The 15,637-nt window shown below is 38.0% G+C and overlaps 1 protein-coding gene across 9 annotated transcripts in view; it reads right to left on the bottom strand.

Moving 5' to 3' along the window:
- Positions 1-15,637, bottom strand: part of INPP4B (inositol polyphosphate-4-phosphatase type II B) — a 696,813-nt gene that overhangs the window by 306,454 nt on the left and 374,722 nt on the right. For all 9 annotated transcript variants that reach the window (XR_014812874.1, XM_003129178.7, XM_084972777.1 and 6 more), the window contains 2 exons: positions 10,085-10,203; positions 7,964-8,080 (listed from right to left, as the gene is read on the bottom strand). Coding sequence is in view for 8 of the 9 variants with exons in the window: in XM_003129178.7 (XP_003129226.4) it covers positions 7,964-8,080; positions 10,085-10,203 (236 nt within the window). In the remaining variant the exon portion in view is untranslated. The remainder of the gene's footprint in view (positions 1-7,963; positions 8,081-10,084; positions 10,204-15,637) is intronic.

The following is a 15,637-nucleotide window of genomic DNA, read 5'->3' as shown; positions in this document are numbered from 1 at the left end:
TTAAGGGGTACTTCACTACACTAAGAATAAATAAGTAAAACATTTAAGCATCTCAAAACACACCAAAAAGAAAATGTTTGACTCAATCCAACATCATTCATGGTAAAAACAGAAAATTTATCAATAGAAGGAAAATTCCTCAATCTGATCAAAGGCATCTATGAAAAACCTACAGTTAAGATCATCCTTAGTGGTGAAACATTAAACACTTTTCCCTTAAGAATGGGAACAAAAATCAGGATTTCCACTGTTAGCAGATCTATAATGCAATACTAAAACTCCAACTTAGCCAGTACAATAAGGAAAAATAAAATGCACAATGACTGGAAAAGGAAACATAAAACTTTCATTATTCACATATAACATGATTATGTATTTTACAAAACTCTATGGAATCTATAAAAAAAAATCCTTTAGAACTAATCCGTGAATTTAGCAAGGCTGCAGCCTTGGATACAAAGTCAATATACAGAAATGAGTGTATTTCTACCTATTAGCAAATAAAATTAAAAACTCTATTTTTAAAACAATACCTTCTACATTAGCACACAAAATCATATACCTAGAAAGAAGTCTAAAAATTATTATGACTTGTATATTGAGAACAAATACATTGTTGATAAAAGTTTAAAGACCTAAAAAAATAGGACAACACACATACCATAGTCATAGATCAATAGACCCACTATCATTAAAATGTCCATCTCTCCAAATTGATCTATAGATTCAATACAATTTCAATCCAAATTCCAATAGGTTTTTATTTTTTTTTTTGTCTTTTTTTTTTGTCTTTTGTCTTTTTGTTGTTGTTGTTGTTGTTGTTGCTATTTCTTGGGCCGCTCCCGCGGCATATGGAGGTTCCCAGGCTAGGGGTTGAATCGGAGCTGTAGCCACCAGCCTACGCCAGAGCCACAGCAACGCGGGATCCGAGCCACGTCTGCAACCTACACCACAGCTCACGGCAACGCCGGATCATTAACCCACTGAGCAAGGGCAGGGACCGAACCCGCAACCTCATGGTTCCTAGTCGGATTCGTTAACCACTGCGCCACAACGGGAACTCCTCCAATAGGTTTTTAAAAGTAATTGACAAGTTGTTCCAAAATTTGTATGGAAAGACAAAAGTCTTCAGAATTGGCAAAAGCAAAAACAAACACCTTGATAAAAATAACAAGCTGGCTAAGATGAAGGGCTTAAAGCACCAGATTTTAGGAATTTTTATGAAGTAATAACTATCATGTTATTGTCAAGAAGCTAGAGGAATAGATCAATAGAACAGAACAGAGCATCCAAAAATATACCCTTGTGCTTCAGGAGACAGTGATTTTCCAGGTAAGGGACCAACTAAATTCAACGGAGAAAAAAGTATTTTTAACAAATAATGCTGGAATAACAAGATATACACAGAGGAGAAAGTAAATTTGATCTCTATCTCATTTCTATTACAAAAAAAACTAACTTGAGCTGGATCTTAGACCTAAATGTAAAGGCTAGAAATAAAAAATATTTTGGAGGAAAATTTAGAGAACATTCTCCTATCATAACTATGAAAGAAAAAATTTGAAATTTCTAATCAACAAAATACATCATTAAGGAAATGATTAGATGAGCCAAAGAGCAGGGAAAAAAAATCAAAACTGTAACATACTGTACCACGGTAGGGTGTAACAAAACTGCACTTGTATCCACATAATATGAGGGATTCTTAGAAATTAACAACAAAAAGAAAATTGATTTTTTTTTAATGTGCAAAACACTTGAACAGACACTTAATTTTGTGAAAAAAGATGAGTGGCCTATATGCATAGGAAAAGGTGCTCAACACAATTAGTCATCAAGAAAATGCAAATTAAGACCACAATAACATACTCTTTCATACCCACTAGAATACTCAGTGAAAAGATTGACAATATCATTGCTGGTGGAGTAACTGGAACTCTCATGCATTACTAAGAGTAGGAGAATAAAGTTGTAAATAACTTTGAAGAATAGTTTCTAGAAAAGTTAAATACCTGTCTGACCCATACCTAACAATTGTAGTCCTCAATATTTACCCCCCAAAGTAAAAGCACAATTCCATACAAAATACTTATACTCAAATGTTCATAGACACCTATTCATCATTGCCGAAAGCTGGAAGCAATTAGTAAGAGAATGAATAAACAAATTGTGCTGTATCACTACAATAATACCATTCAGTAATAAAAAGCAGTGGACTATTGGGTCACAGAGCAACGTGAATGAATTTCAAAAACAGTATGTTGAGCAAAAGGCCCAAGATACAAGACAGCACATACTACGGCATTTAATTCATATAAATTTTAACAAGCAAAACAAATCTGTGTTGGTAGATATGGGAAAGCAATTGCCTCTGAGTGTGGTGGGTGGCAAGTGACTGCAAAGGGACACAAAGGAACCTCTGGAATGATAAAAATGTTTCACATCTTGCCTTGGGTAGCAGCCACATGGTCATATGCAATTGTCAAACTCATCAAATTGAGCATATAGGATCTTTCCATTTTATTGGCTGTAAATTATACTTCAGAGAAATTTAAATATGCTCTTTGTAAATACATATGACTTAACAATGGGTAGAAAGGTGCAGAAGTTGTTTATGAAAGTCAGCAACATGTTAGAACCCTGACTGACATCTATAAGGAACCAGTAACTCCCATTTAAAACTCCATCACTCCTTTTGGGAGTTTTCCAAAAGGCCAAGGCTGAGTGAACTAACAGCTTGAAAGGACCACACACTACACTTATAAGGTAAAAACAAGGTCTGGGGTGCAAAGAGTAAAAGTACAAGACATAAATTTAGCCATTTCACAGCAAGCAATAACAACTATTTTTTCATGAACAGTAATTGGCCCTTTCATTATAAAGTTTTTTCAGACATCTGCAAGTAGTTTACACATGCTTAATTTAACTGCTTAAAATGTTTTGTTTTTTTTCCCTGATATTTGAATACTGATTTTTCCCCCTCAATTAATCAATTCTTAAGCTCCAAATGAAAAATGCTTTTAAAGTGTCAGTTGAAGTAAAAATATCTCATTGTGTGAGTGAAAAATGAAAGCAATCCTATCAACTATGTACCAAAGTGTCACATGGAAAAAATAAAGGATCTTTGACTTGACCTATTTACATTTTCAGAATCCCAATTTCGTCATCTTTAAAATGGATATAATGATACTTGTCTCAAAGAAGTTTTATGGAGATTAAAGAAGAAATTAAAATTAAACATGGTGCTTGGTTTGATTAATCAATAATCTAATTTCTTCTTCCTTTTCCAGTGCACCATATCTTTCAAGTGGAACAGAAGGCTGGCCACAGAATTTCTTAACAGGTATAGACTTAAATATCTAAGAAGTCGATGCAGAAAATTAAGCCATGTCAAAGTATACTACACAGAAAATGGTTTTATTTTCCATGGAAAAACAGAAAAACTGAACTGGATAATTCTGCCTAAGGAATTATACCAAAACTAAATTTCCTTGGACATGTGATGCACATATAGAATAAATTTAAGGTAAATCTAGATAAGATCACTCTGTCTAAAAGGTACAAATGGAGAGTTGCTAGTTATTGGCAATAAAAAAAAATGTTTTAGGACATATATCCTCATCTGAGAAATGTTCAGTGTCTAGTAGACATGAACCCGTCCAATAAGCTAAAAAACCCAACCATTTGGAGATATGGCAAACATTTATTTAACCCTAGAGCCAAAGGAATGAGGTCAGTACACCCTCCTGCAAATGAAAGCTGAAATCTAAATTTCTACCATGGGCAAAAACAGTTTTGTGACCTAATCATGTATTTGCAGATTGAAGGGGCGACCTCAAAATAGTACCGAAACAATCTTGTTCGGTACCTTCCAAAACACCATGTTACTTGGCAGGAAAGGAAAAGAGAGAAGGGTTGGATGGTGATGTTCTTTTCATTTATAAAATTTATCCTTCCTCTGGGTTTTTGCTGTAACATATGATAGACTCAGATGCCAAGCTTGATCCCCTAGGGCTGAACATTGTAAATGATGTGGTAAAAACACTTTTGTCTATGCGTTTCAGTTTGCAAGTCTTTTAAGATAGAGCATACAACAAACAGACACCCAGAAGACATCAACTTCCAGTGTTAGAACTTGGCCTCTCATATTTCTAGCCATGGGCTTCAATTTCAATCATTAAAGTCTCCACCCAAGAGCTGGGTGTTAGAACTGCCTATTCTGAGAAAATCTGATAATTCCTTCATGGTAAGGAAAATCACAAAAAGGTCACTCTAATTTTAATTATGACCTAACTCCCTGCCTCCCTACCTGCCAAGCACTATCCATGCATTTGCTGCAGAGAGGGACTGACTACAAAGACGGGGAAGGATGAAGGATGTGGTAGAGAGAAAACAGTAGTCATTCTGAATCAACAGTTAGACTCTTCTTATCCTGTACAATAATTAACTGCATTTCTGCTGAAGTTACTTAATAAAATAATGTTAGGTTCAGTTGCTTAGAGGACTATAAGAACAAGTCGATAATATCCGCATTAAGGACACAGACGAAAGGTTAGCATATTTCTCTAAAAACTTTTAATATGGGAGTTCCCGTAGTGGCTCAGGGGAAACAATCTGACCAGTATCCATGAGGATGCTGGTTTGATCCCTGGCCTTCTTGGTGGATTAAGGATCTAGCGTTACCGTGAGCTGTTGTGTAGGTCACAGACCCAGCTCGGATCTGGCGTTGCTGTGGCTGTGGCATAGGTCGGCAGCTACAGCTCCAATTTGACCCCTAGCCTGGGAACCTCCACATGTCATGGGTGCAGCCCTAAAACTACCAAAAAAAAGGAAAATTTTAATATGAATATGTATGTGAAAAAAAAATGAGAAGGCAAAGTAACACATCTATTTGGTTGATTCCAAGTAATAATAAACTCAATAGAAAAAGACAAAGAACTTAACCTGACTCAATTAATTAGCGTTCAGCCAGTAGAGATAATCTCATTGTCTTGCCCTAATACGATCAATGGTTAACTTGGATCACATATTTAAACTACTTTAAAATACATGAACATAATTTGTTGATTTTACAAAACACATAAATATTCATAATCTCTTTTCTTAATCCTTAAAATATTTAGGTTCTTAAGCGCCCATAATTATAAACCATACTTTAAAACCACTTGCTACCTTCCCCACTTTTGCATCCATCTCCACACACAAAAAAAACAAAAAACAAAACAAAACATAACAAAAAACTTAAGAAGTAAGAGAAAGATGCCAGGATAAATACTACTTGTCTATGGGGGACTATTAGCATATTAATGAACTCTGTTTCTATTTACACTTCCATCATCAGAGCTAATTGTTAGTTATTTTAAGGAAGAGGTTATGCCTTAATTAACAGCACTTGGTAAATGAAAGCTGGTTGCATTTCTTAAGCATGTTCAAATTTCACAACTCTTATTTCACAGCAGGGATTCAAGTTTGTTCAATACTTTTATGTGATAACACCTCTGGATCAAGGAAGAAAGTCTTTAAAAGATCCTAATTAATGAGTTTCCAGAATAGAAGCCAACAAAAAGCATAATTAATGAGTATGCTAATTATGTATCCCTCAAGCATTAACATACACACACATTTTAAATGAGGCAGATTGAACTGGATAGGAACACCTTTGGTATTTAATTATTTCTAACTCTGATATTTCTAAGGACATAATAAACCAGCGGGTTCAACACTTTCATCTCTGTGGCATAGTGCTTCTTTAACTCTGTGCCTTCTATATCCTTTGTCCTGTCTACACCTTGGGACCGTTGGGAGCACTGAATTTGATCACATGCTTGGAAAAACATAAAAATCCCATAAAATCTGCATTACACTGTCTTTCACCCTGATCATTTCTCTGCTTATCATGTCTCTGCACAGTTGTGTTACCTCCTCCCACCATCCATTTGAACCATATCTCTCTTTTCTCTAACTTTCTGACTTTTCCCCATTTCCTTCCGTTTCTCTCTTTTCTTGGTGGAAGGCAAAAAACAAAACAAAACAAAAAAACATGCCTTAGGTTTTGTGCATAGCCTTTGGTCCTAATCGCAGTTCATTCCTCTTCCACATTATTTCATAAATTAAAGAAGGAGTTCCCATTGTGGCTCAGTGGTAATGAACCCGAAAGTATACATGAGGAGGACATGGGTTCGATCCCTGGTCTCACTCAGTAGGTTAAGGATCTGGCATTGCTGTAGCTGTGGTGTAGGCCAGCAGCTGCAGCTCTGATTTGACCCCTAGCCTGGGAACTTCCATATGCAGAAGGCTCCACCCTAAAAAGAAAAAAAAAAAAAAAAAAAAAGGAAAAAAATTAAGGAAAAGTAATGGAAAGGAAAAACTAAAACTCCCGGCACATACATTTTGATTACCAGTATTAACCCCAGTGTTTGTCTCTTCAAGTATTTTTATCTTCCCCTGTTCCTCAAAGAAGTCAAAAATAATAAATATAGGGCTACTTAAGAAAAAAAACAATTAGTCAATATAAAAAAAGACTTTGGTTTATATTCCTTTATTTGATTTCCACTATTTATGAGGAACCATGAAGCAATAGCCAAAACTACAAGGATAATAAACTTGCACTTATTAACCTGTAGCTAATAGTCTTCCAAATATTTTATACATATTAACTTCTTTAATCCTTACAACCACCCCAACAGGTAAATATAAATGAGGAAAGAAGGATATCAAGAGTCAACTCTCCCAGAGTCACAAAGCTAATAAGTGGAACAGACACCAGACAGTCTGCCTTCTCAACAACTCTCAGAAATAGAAACCATCACTGTTTCTATTCCAGCTAGGTGCTTTTCCTCTGCCATTTGAAAGAAATGAACTTTTCTGGGGCTAAGATGACTAGAAATTCCTTCAGTAGAGAACGTTTGTTTCTCTATTAAATATCCCCATCTACCTATATTATATATTTTGTGGAAAAGAATGGAAGAGAAAGAAAGAATTACGAGAGAGACAGAAATGCCTAGTAAGAGCAGAGTGTAAAGCTGCATTTCCCCTCAACCAGGTATGTGTGGCTCTCCAGGCCCAGCCAGCATCCCTGTGTTTTCAGCCAGAATTCTCCCGGAAGCTACTGGCCTACCTGCCCTGGAAGTGGTTCCTGGCTTGTCCTTCACTGTGATATCACCACTGCCATAGCTTCCCTCCACCTCCCCCTACCTTGAAAATAGACAAAAATTCCTGCTAATGGAGGAGATTTAAAGAGGGCTCCCTTTAAACCACCCCCTTCCCGACATCTACCAATAGCATTCTCTCCTATCCAGGGATTGTCACTGTGGTCTCCATAGACAGTGCCTGGGGACCTCATGGTCTCACTTGAATCCACTGATTCAAGTGGGGGGAAAAGTGAGACCCTGGAGAAAACCTGAAGGACAAAAGACTATCAGGACTTGACCTGACCTTCCTGTAAAATTGGTCAATGAAAGCTTCTGCCCTAGTGCTGGCAGTTACTTCCTCCTCTGCTTTGGTGCCAGGAATATCAGAGGAACAGAGAGGGTTTTGCTTATTCAGAAGGTCAAAGCATAAAGTGTGAAAGCAGAGCACTTTATCCATCCCACTTTACCATAATGACAACATCTAGAAAGATTTGACTTGTTATTCATTCTTTTCCACTTGCTTTCTATCCACAAGGTTACTCCTTCAGCAACTCCTTAAAGCAACAATAATAAAAATGTAAACCAAGACATCCAGCCAGCCTTCCCGAAAAGGAGGAAAACCCATTCTGAAAAGCTTTTGCTGCTGCTCACCAATTGCCAATGTGGCACTAAGCCAAATGAGTCTGAGGGGAAAAAAAAAATCCCAGCAAACCATAAACATAAGACTAGCATAAACACAGTACAAAGACCCTCTTTGAAAAAAACGTCAGTTAGATCGAAAACCCAAAAAAGGGAAAAGCATATTTCTTTTCCCAAAAAGTACAAGTACTTACGGTGTCATGAGACTTATCCTTGACATCATAGACTGTTAGTTTTATTTTGGTCTCCTCATAGATGGGATACTCAGATGGGAATGTGACACCAGTCAAGAACAGTGGGTCTCTTGTTCCCTGTAACAGCACAAGCAGACAACTTTGATTCAATAAGGCAGCAACTGCAGTCGACAGCATGCGGTGACACAGGAGAATGCAGAAAGTGTCTGGGTCTGTTTGTTTTTCTAGGAAATAGTTGTATTAGAAGAGAGATCTGAATTGCCAAATGATGCGCATGGGGAACCACTTGGCCCTGGGCCCCAAAGTACTGACAGAGCTGCATCATTGTCAGAGCTGCTAAAATATCCTGAAAAACAATTTATTTTCACTATATGCTGAACCCTTCCTTAGGGTCAATTGTCAGTGCATGTAGCATATATTCAATGGACATAACTTGTGATTTATGCAAATAACCTAAGATTGTGACTGATCAAATTAAAAGGAAGCTATTTTCTTATCAAGAACCATTTGGTAATCTTACGCTGTCCATTTATTTCCTGTATGCAATGATTCAATGGAAAGTGATGCTCTGATAGCGTTCATTTGTTTTTAGATGTTGAGCTGTGTTTTTTTGTTGTTGTTGTTTTTTCCCCTTAGACTGATTTGAAAACTAATGGAAGAAACTAAAGATGATGGATTTGGGGCTATGAAATGACTAGCTCAGCATGCAGTGCACAGGGTGTTTCCAGGCCGCAGAATTCATTTTTAGGGAGCTGACATCCAACATTAAATTTTATTTCTATGTTTAAATATGTATGTTGCTGAATATCATAGAGATGTTTGCTAGAGGTCTGTAAACTTGTCTATGGAAGCTCAAGTTATTCACGTATTCCTTGCTTTCTTCCTTTCACTCAACAAATACCACTTTTTGTTTGGTACTGTGTGTTAGACATTTTGGAACAGGCAGTGAATGAAAGAGTCAAGGACAGCTGTATATATTCAAATAAATGTGTCAGAAGAGATCATTCCTTTTAAGTTTTGTCAATACTTTAACAAATTAAGCTGGAATAATGCTTGAAAATATTTTTCACATACATGAACAATGTTACAATTTTAGTGTTCTTTCAATGATTGAATACGACTATTTTTGTTTATTAACTACAAACTGTACCAGCATTAGAACCTCAAGTTTCCCAAGGGCAGATTCAAGGCTACGTGCAGGATCTGGGCCATTCCCATTAGAGAAGTGAGTGGAGTTTAGTGTGAATCATTTATTCCCCCAACAGCACTGAGCAAGCCAGGTCTGGGGGAGGCAACTTAGGCTCTTACAGAGGAACTCCTCTTGTAAAACACGCAGGGCCCCCGAATCTAAGAAAAGCAAAGCTTGAGGAGTTCAGAGGACACTTTCTTTAGTCTCAGATGTTTAAATAATTATCTCTCAGTCACTAAGGCTGTGAACTATGTGTGATGAGAACAAAATAATCAAAAGGGAAACACTTCCTCTTTTGAATCTGATCCAACACAATAACAAGTTTCCTCCTGACACATTTTGAGGATTATATAAGTTACAATAAATGTAAATAGGAAATTTCCCATCCATGAGTAATATTTACACCTTTTGCCTAGGAATATTACAGTGTTTAATCATCTACCTTTCTTCATAAAACATCATACTTTTAAAAAGACAGCCACAGCCAGCAGAGAATATGAAGTTTCCTCACAGTCTGAAGAATAGAGGACAAAAATGAAAAGGGAAAAACACTTAGGTTTAAAACCTCTCTGGGTACTTTAAAACTCCTCCCCCCCAAAAGAAATATTCATTCCATTTACTTTAAAATGTAAAATTTGTGCTTCCCGCACAAATTTTGGTACTCTATTCAAAGATTCAAAGTGTGGTTTTCTTTCTCTTTTCTAAAGAAAAGTAGGTCTTTTTTAAAAAAAAGCAAATTCCGCCCCCCCCCCATTTGTTTATTCTGGTAAATTACAAAGGCGTGCTTAGTAACCTCAGGTAAGCTTTCCGAAAGGACAGAGGGTAGCAGCCCAGCAGAGCTGCAGGCTATGATCTAACTTATTTCGGCTGTTTGCTCAAATCCAGAGAGCGACTGAGAGATAGCGAGAGGAAGGCAGGCGCAGCACACTCACCTCCACAATTTCCGTGCAGGAGTATCTTGTCAGACTCTGCTCGGCGGGGTGAACAACTGCGATCTGCACCAGGGTATTCAGCTTCCGATCACGGACGGGAGCCACAAGATCCTTGCAAGCTGGCAATGGCAAAGGAAAGAGAAACAGGAGAAACTAACCCTGTATCTCAGGGGAAAGCGTCTGTCCCAGGGTGGAAGTCAACTTAGCCGCGGCGAGGAATTAAATCTTCTGGGACGGGGGCTGAGTTTACAGAGGAAGTCCCTTGGAAGTACCTTACAGAAATAGGAAGTCACGTGCTGCCGAGCTGAATTGAAAATTCATTTCCACTGACCACATGTGCAGTTCTTGCAAGTCTCGACTGCTCTGGGATCCCAGCTCTAACGTGGAACTGTGCACACACAGCTCAGGGTCTTGAGTGGCTTTAATTAGTCTTTAAACCCTAGGCTTTAATTCACTCTCCTAGACTAAGTCTACGACGTTGGGCCACATCCGGGAAACTTTACAGCTGCTCCCAGTGCACCCTGGCTGCATTAGTTCAGATGTTGGAACCCACAAACTTGGTCCTTATCTATCTGTTCGCTAGAGCTGACCTCCTACTGTCCTACACGGGGACAGACACAGGAAAGGGAGGCTGCCCTATCACAGCAGCACACAAGCCCCAGGCTAGGGGCGGGTGGGGTGGGGGGAGGTTAAAGGGGTTGTCCGTCGTTCCTGTCGGGGATCCCTGCCAAGTCCAGAGGCAGAAATGTGGGGAAAGGATGGGTTAATTCTTGCCCAGGGGCCGCAAAAGTAAGAACTTTCCCTTGTGATACCAGGCTCATATTACAGACTCTCCTCACCATACCAAATTTACTTGAATATTTTCTCCTTCCACACATCATTCCCACCATTTGGGGAAGAAAAATTAAAAAAAAAAAAAAAATTTCTTTACTGCCAGTCTAAGGTCTCCTCCCCCTGTGTTTCCCCATCTGGCTTTGAAATGGTAATTTTACAACCTGCATTTGGATTGCTAAGGATAATGCAAAGAGTCCTCACCAGGGATCAGTTAAGCAGAGCTGGTGGTTGGGGACAGGTGGAGGCTGGGACAGGGGTACTGAGAAGTAGCCCAGGATCCTGGGTTCAAAGTGGGAGTGTGCCTGGCTTTAGACCATCCACATCTCACACATCTGACCAGCGCAGAAAGGGACAGAAGGACCCATGTATTTAAGCTACACTGTGGCTCTGTAGCCCTGCACAGGGCCTTCATCTCCTAGGACGGAGATACTATGGCTTAAACCTAAGACTTGAAAGCAAAGAATATTATAAGTGTAATTATCACCTTTCCATCCTTACAAATCAGCTCATTCGTAGAAGCAGAATAGGATAAAGGCAAAAGCAGGAGTTTTGGAATGGAACAGGCCTGATTTTCAGCTGGTTCTACCAGTTAAGTGATGCTGGGCAAATTATTTAACTTCTTGATAGACCTTGAGATCCTTTTATGCCTATATATTTTGCTACAAATTTTCCTTATTTAAACCACATGTCTCTAACCATACAGGAAAGCTTAGGAAAGCATGCATGAAAAAAAATAACTTTTTTAGCCATCATTATTTTTGAGGCTGTTTGCCAATTATTTCTTTATTTCTCAAAATGGAGCTTTGAATTACTATTTTGATTTGACATACTAAGAACTAGAGGCTTAGAAGTATTAAGTGGTCACATTTATATTACTAGAACTCTCTGGTAGTTTTCTTGCATCATACTCCAGCAGCTCCATTTCTTTTCTTGGCATACTAAATTCCTCTCCTGCACAAGGACACCTCTCTTTAGAAGACCCATTGCCATAATTCTTTATTGTCTAACCCAAGGGATCTACAATTTTAGAAAATACTGATGCAAGGTTTTGATAATATCAAGGTATCACCGGAAAGGGAAAAAAAAAAGATTTAGTCTTTACTGTTCTTTGGTGGTTATTTTGATCATTTCCTCCACTTGCCTAATGAATGTTTAATTTTATCACTCATTCTCTTGGCTTTCTCGTCACAGTATACAGCTCTCCCTCCGTTCACTGATATTGACATATATCTGTCCTTAGATTTTGAAGTTGGAGTCAATTTGTTTCAAACACATGCATCGTTGTCTACTTTCTGCTGATAGCTTCATTTTTACCTTACTAACTTATGACACATTTGCTCAAAATAAGTTACTTCTTTTCTTATTTCTTATCAGGCTTGATTGTGGGCTGTGGTTGTTTCTCAGAAGTGAGCAGCTGTTTCTTCATTTTATCAGAGAACCTCTAAGACTCAGTTCTAATAAAAACAGAAAATCTCCATTAAACTCAAATGTTCTGTCCAACTGCATTTGCAGATCCACCAGTACTGATGAAGTAAAAACAACCATAATGGCATTATCTATTTCTTTATAGTCTAGATCTAAAAAGAGGCAAAGAAAACAACAACAACTAAAGTCATGTCTTAGGCTGCCCAGATCTCTTTTCTGCCCAACAACTCAGATACTTTATTATTCCCTAATTTTACGTAGCAAGACGTTAGGGAAAGACCCTGACATCAGTCAGAATCCCTGAGCTGTATTCCCCGATTCACCATTTTCTATTTATGTGACATTGTCAAACTTGATTTCTTCATCTATTTACCTATTCCTCAGGGGGAGGTAAGGAAGATAATAGGGGATAAATTAGGAGATTGGGATTAATATATACATATTAATTAGGAAGTTGGGATAACATAACATATATATGTTAGTCCCAACAAGGACCTACTGTTTAGCACAGGCAACTCCACTAAATATTTTGTAATAATCTATAAGGGGAGAGATTGTGAAGATACACACACACACACACACACACACACACACACTAAATTGCTATGCTATACACTTGAAACTAACACAATATTGTAAATCAACTCTACTTCAACAAAAAGTTTTAAAGAAATCAAATACTTTTTATGAAAGGATTTTTCCAGGTAAAATAAAAGTTACTAATATCATTATACTAATATTTACCAATATCGATGCCAACACTTACCAATAGTGTTTTATTCTTCTGTAAAATGGTTTTTATTGACTTAGTCATGTAGTCAGACAGCTCCTTAAAAGTGGTCACTAGCTTCAATATTTCTTTGGAAATGCCCAACCAGGACATGAGTCATCGCATTTCATAAGGTGAAACCCATACACACTCTGGATCTATACATACTGAAACCATCCCACTGGAGAGGTGATAAATCATGAGTGACTGGATTGCTCAGGGAGACATCACTCATTTGGATCACCATCAAGTCTAACCTGCACAGGAACTTTTCCACAGCCGCTAAAGAAACCTGAAAACTTGTTGTCAGAAATGGAAGTATGTCCTGTTGGTCTTCCAAGTCAAATGTATGCACTGCCATTACCCACATGAAGCCGCTCTAGGAGGGAGTGACCTGGGTAAATGGCCTTCCTCAACTCATAGGACTAAAAAAAAGGAAATAAAATAAAAATAAAAATGCTTCCAGGTTTTGCTTTGATTGTCGTGTTTAATTAAAAGTTCTTGACTCACATGGGTAGTAACAGAGGAATGACTCTTTGCAATCATGCATTCATCAGTAGATTTTTACTTTTATTTCTGCCTTTTTACTGGCTTTGTTTTGGACTCGGTGACTTAAAAGAATTTTCAGAGCCCAGTGGAGGTTAAACATACAAGATATTGGTGGGTTGGGATTCAAATGTGTTTGTGTCCACTGAATTGACTACTTTTTAATGAAAAAAGGAAAAATGGAAAATAAATGAGTAATATTTCAAATTATAATTTAAAACTTTTCCTTAGAAAAAAAAAAATAGAAGAGCCACAAGTGACTATTTTTCCTGTTAACTTTGCTATAGTAACTGGCCACACAGAGTTCACTTTCCATGGTCAGTGCTGGTGAGTGAGATGCTCACAGGCATCACAAACTCAGCTGTGTCCAGGAGTCAGACAGCTCCTGCTCTGCCAGAAGGGAATCCTCAATAGAAGTATAGTGATAAAACTAAATGCAGCTTCAGTATCCCTCCAGGGGGAGGGCTAGGCACTGAGCAAACTGGAAATCCATGCTCTGGCCAAAGAGAGGCCTGCCGTTCAAAATCATTGCCTGAAGAAATAAAAGCCCATGGTGGCTTGATTTGAGGATTTGTCCAAAACCTGAAATCCCGGCCACTGTGTCAGCTAAATCCGTATGCCTGTCTCTAATATTTGAGAATCCAGAAGCTAAAGGACAGAGGTTTTCAGGTTCCTGTTGAGTTAATATTCTATCTATTCCAAAATAATGTTTTTACAAAATATCTATCATTTCCTTTACTTGATATTTATTTTGTTAATTTTTTAAATTGAAGTATAGTTGAAGTTCCCTCGTGGTACAGTGGGTTAAGGCTGTGGGTAAGCCAGCTTTACCACAACAGGTTCAATCCTTGGCCTGGGAACTGGGAACTTCCACATACCTCGGGTGCAGAAAAAAAAAAAAAAAAGAATTATAGTTGATTTACAATTTTGTGTTAGTTTCAGGGATACAGCCAAGTGATTCAGTTACACACACACACATACAATTTCAGATTCTTTCCCTTGTACATTATTACAAAATATTGAATATAGTTTTCTGTGCTGTATAGTAGGCCCTTGTTGGTTATGTATTTTATATATGTATGTTAGTAGTAGTATGTATGTTAACCCCAAACTCCTAATTTATCCCTCACCCTTTCTTATTTATTTTATTTTATTTATTTATATTTTTAAGGCCACACCTGCAGCATATGGAAGTTCCCAGAATAGGATTGAATTGGAGCTTCAGCTGCCAGGCTGTGCCACAGCCACAGCAATGCAGGATCCCCAACCCACTGAGTGAGGCCAGGGATCGAACTTCCATCCTCATGGACCCTAGTCAGATTCATTTCCGCTGAGCAACAGTGGGAACCCCTCCCTTTTCTGTTTTTGCAACCATCCTTTCTGAATCATGTCAAGTCTATTGGGTCTAAACAGCCATTCTATCACTCTAGCCAACTTTGGCTAGAAGCCCCAAAAGTCTCAACTCTTCTATCAGAGAGTTTAGTCCCAGCAAAAATCAATTTGAAGTAGAACACAACTGTTGGTTCAGGTGCCTTTAATTTAGCAGCACTGGCCAAATCCTAGTGTTTCTAAGACCTGGACTGGATATGAATAATGCAAATTGGGTATAAAGTATGCAAATAAGCAGAGCTGCCTACCATATGCTTTCACATGGGCAGTGGCCTGAGCCACTGAGGCAGTACAACTTCAAGATCAACTCCATGCAACTGTCTCTTTTCCTTAAGAACTCTTTCTTTTGTGAAATACAGGTCATGTTTCTTGACCCACTCCATTTCATCTCTCATGTTTATCTTCTGTCATTCAGAAAAAAGCAATGGCCACAAGCAGAGAAGGTGGAAGAGGGGTACTTGGGCAACAATTCCCACATCTCTACAATTCTGTTTTAAAATTAGCCCAAGGAAAGTTGGGCTTAGAGGAGAAACCATACAGTAGAACAAATAGAGGCTAAAGAAAAAAAATTTAACTCGGGATAAAATTGT

Source organism: Sus scrofa, chromosome 8, assembly GCF_054392235.1.
Source record: "Sus scrofa isolate SSC_HxYL_T2T_F1_AM1 chromosome 8, Sscrofa_HxYL_maternal_Yorkshire_Landrace_v2.0, whole genome shotgun sequence".
Lineage (NCBI taxonomy): Eukaryota > Metazoa > Chordata > Mammalia > Artiodactyla > Suidae > Sus > Sus scrofa.
This window is presented reverse-complemented; position numbering and strand designations above follow the sequence as displayed.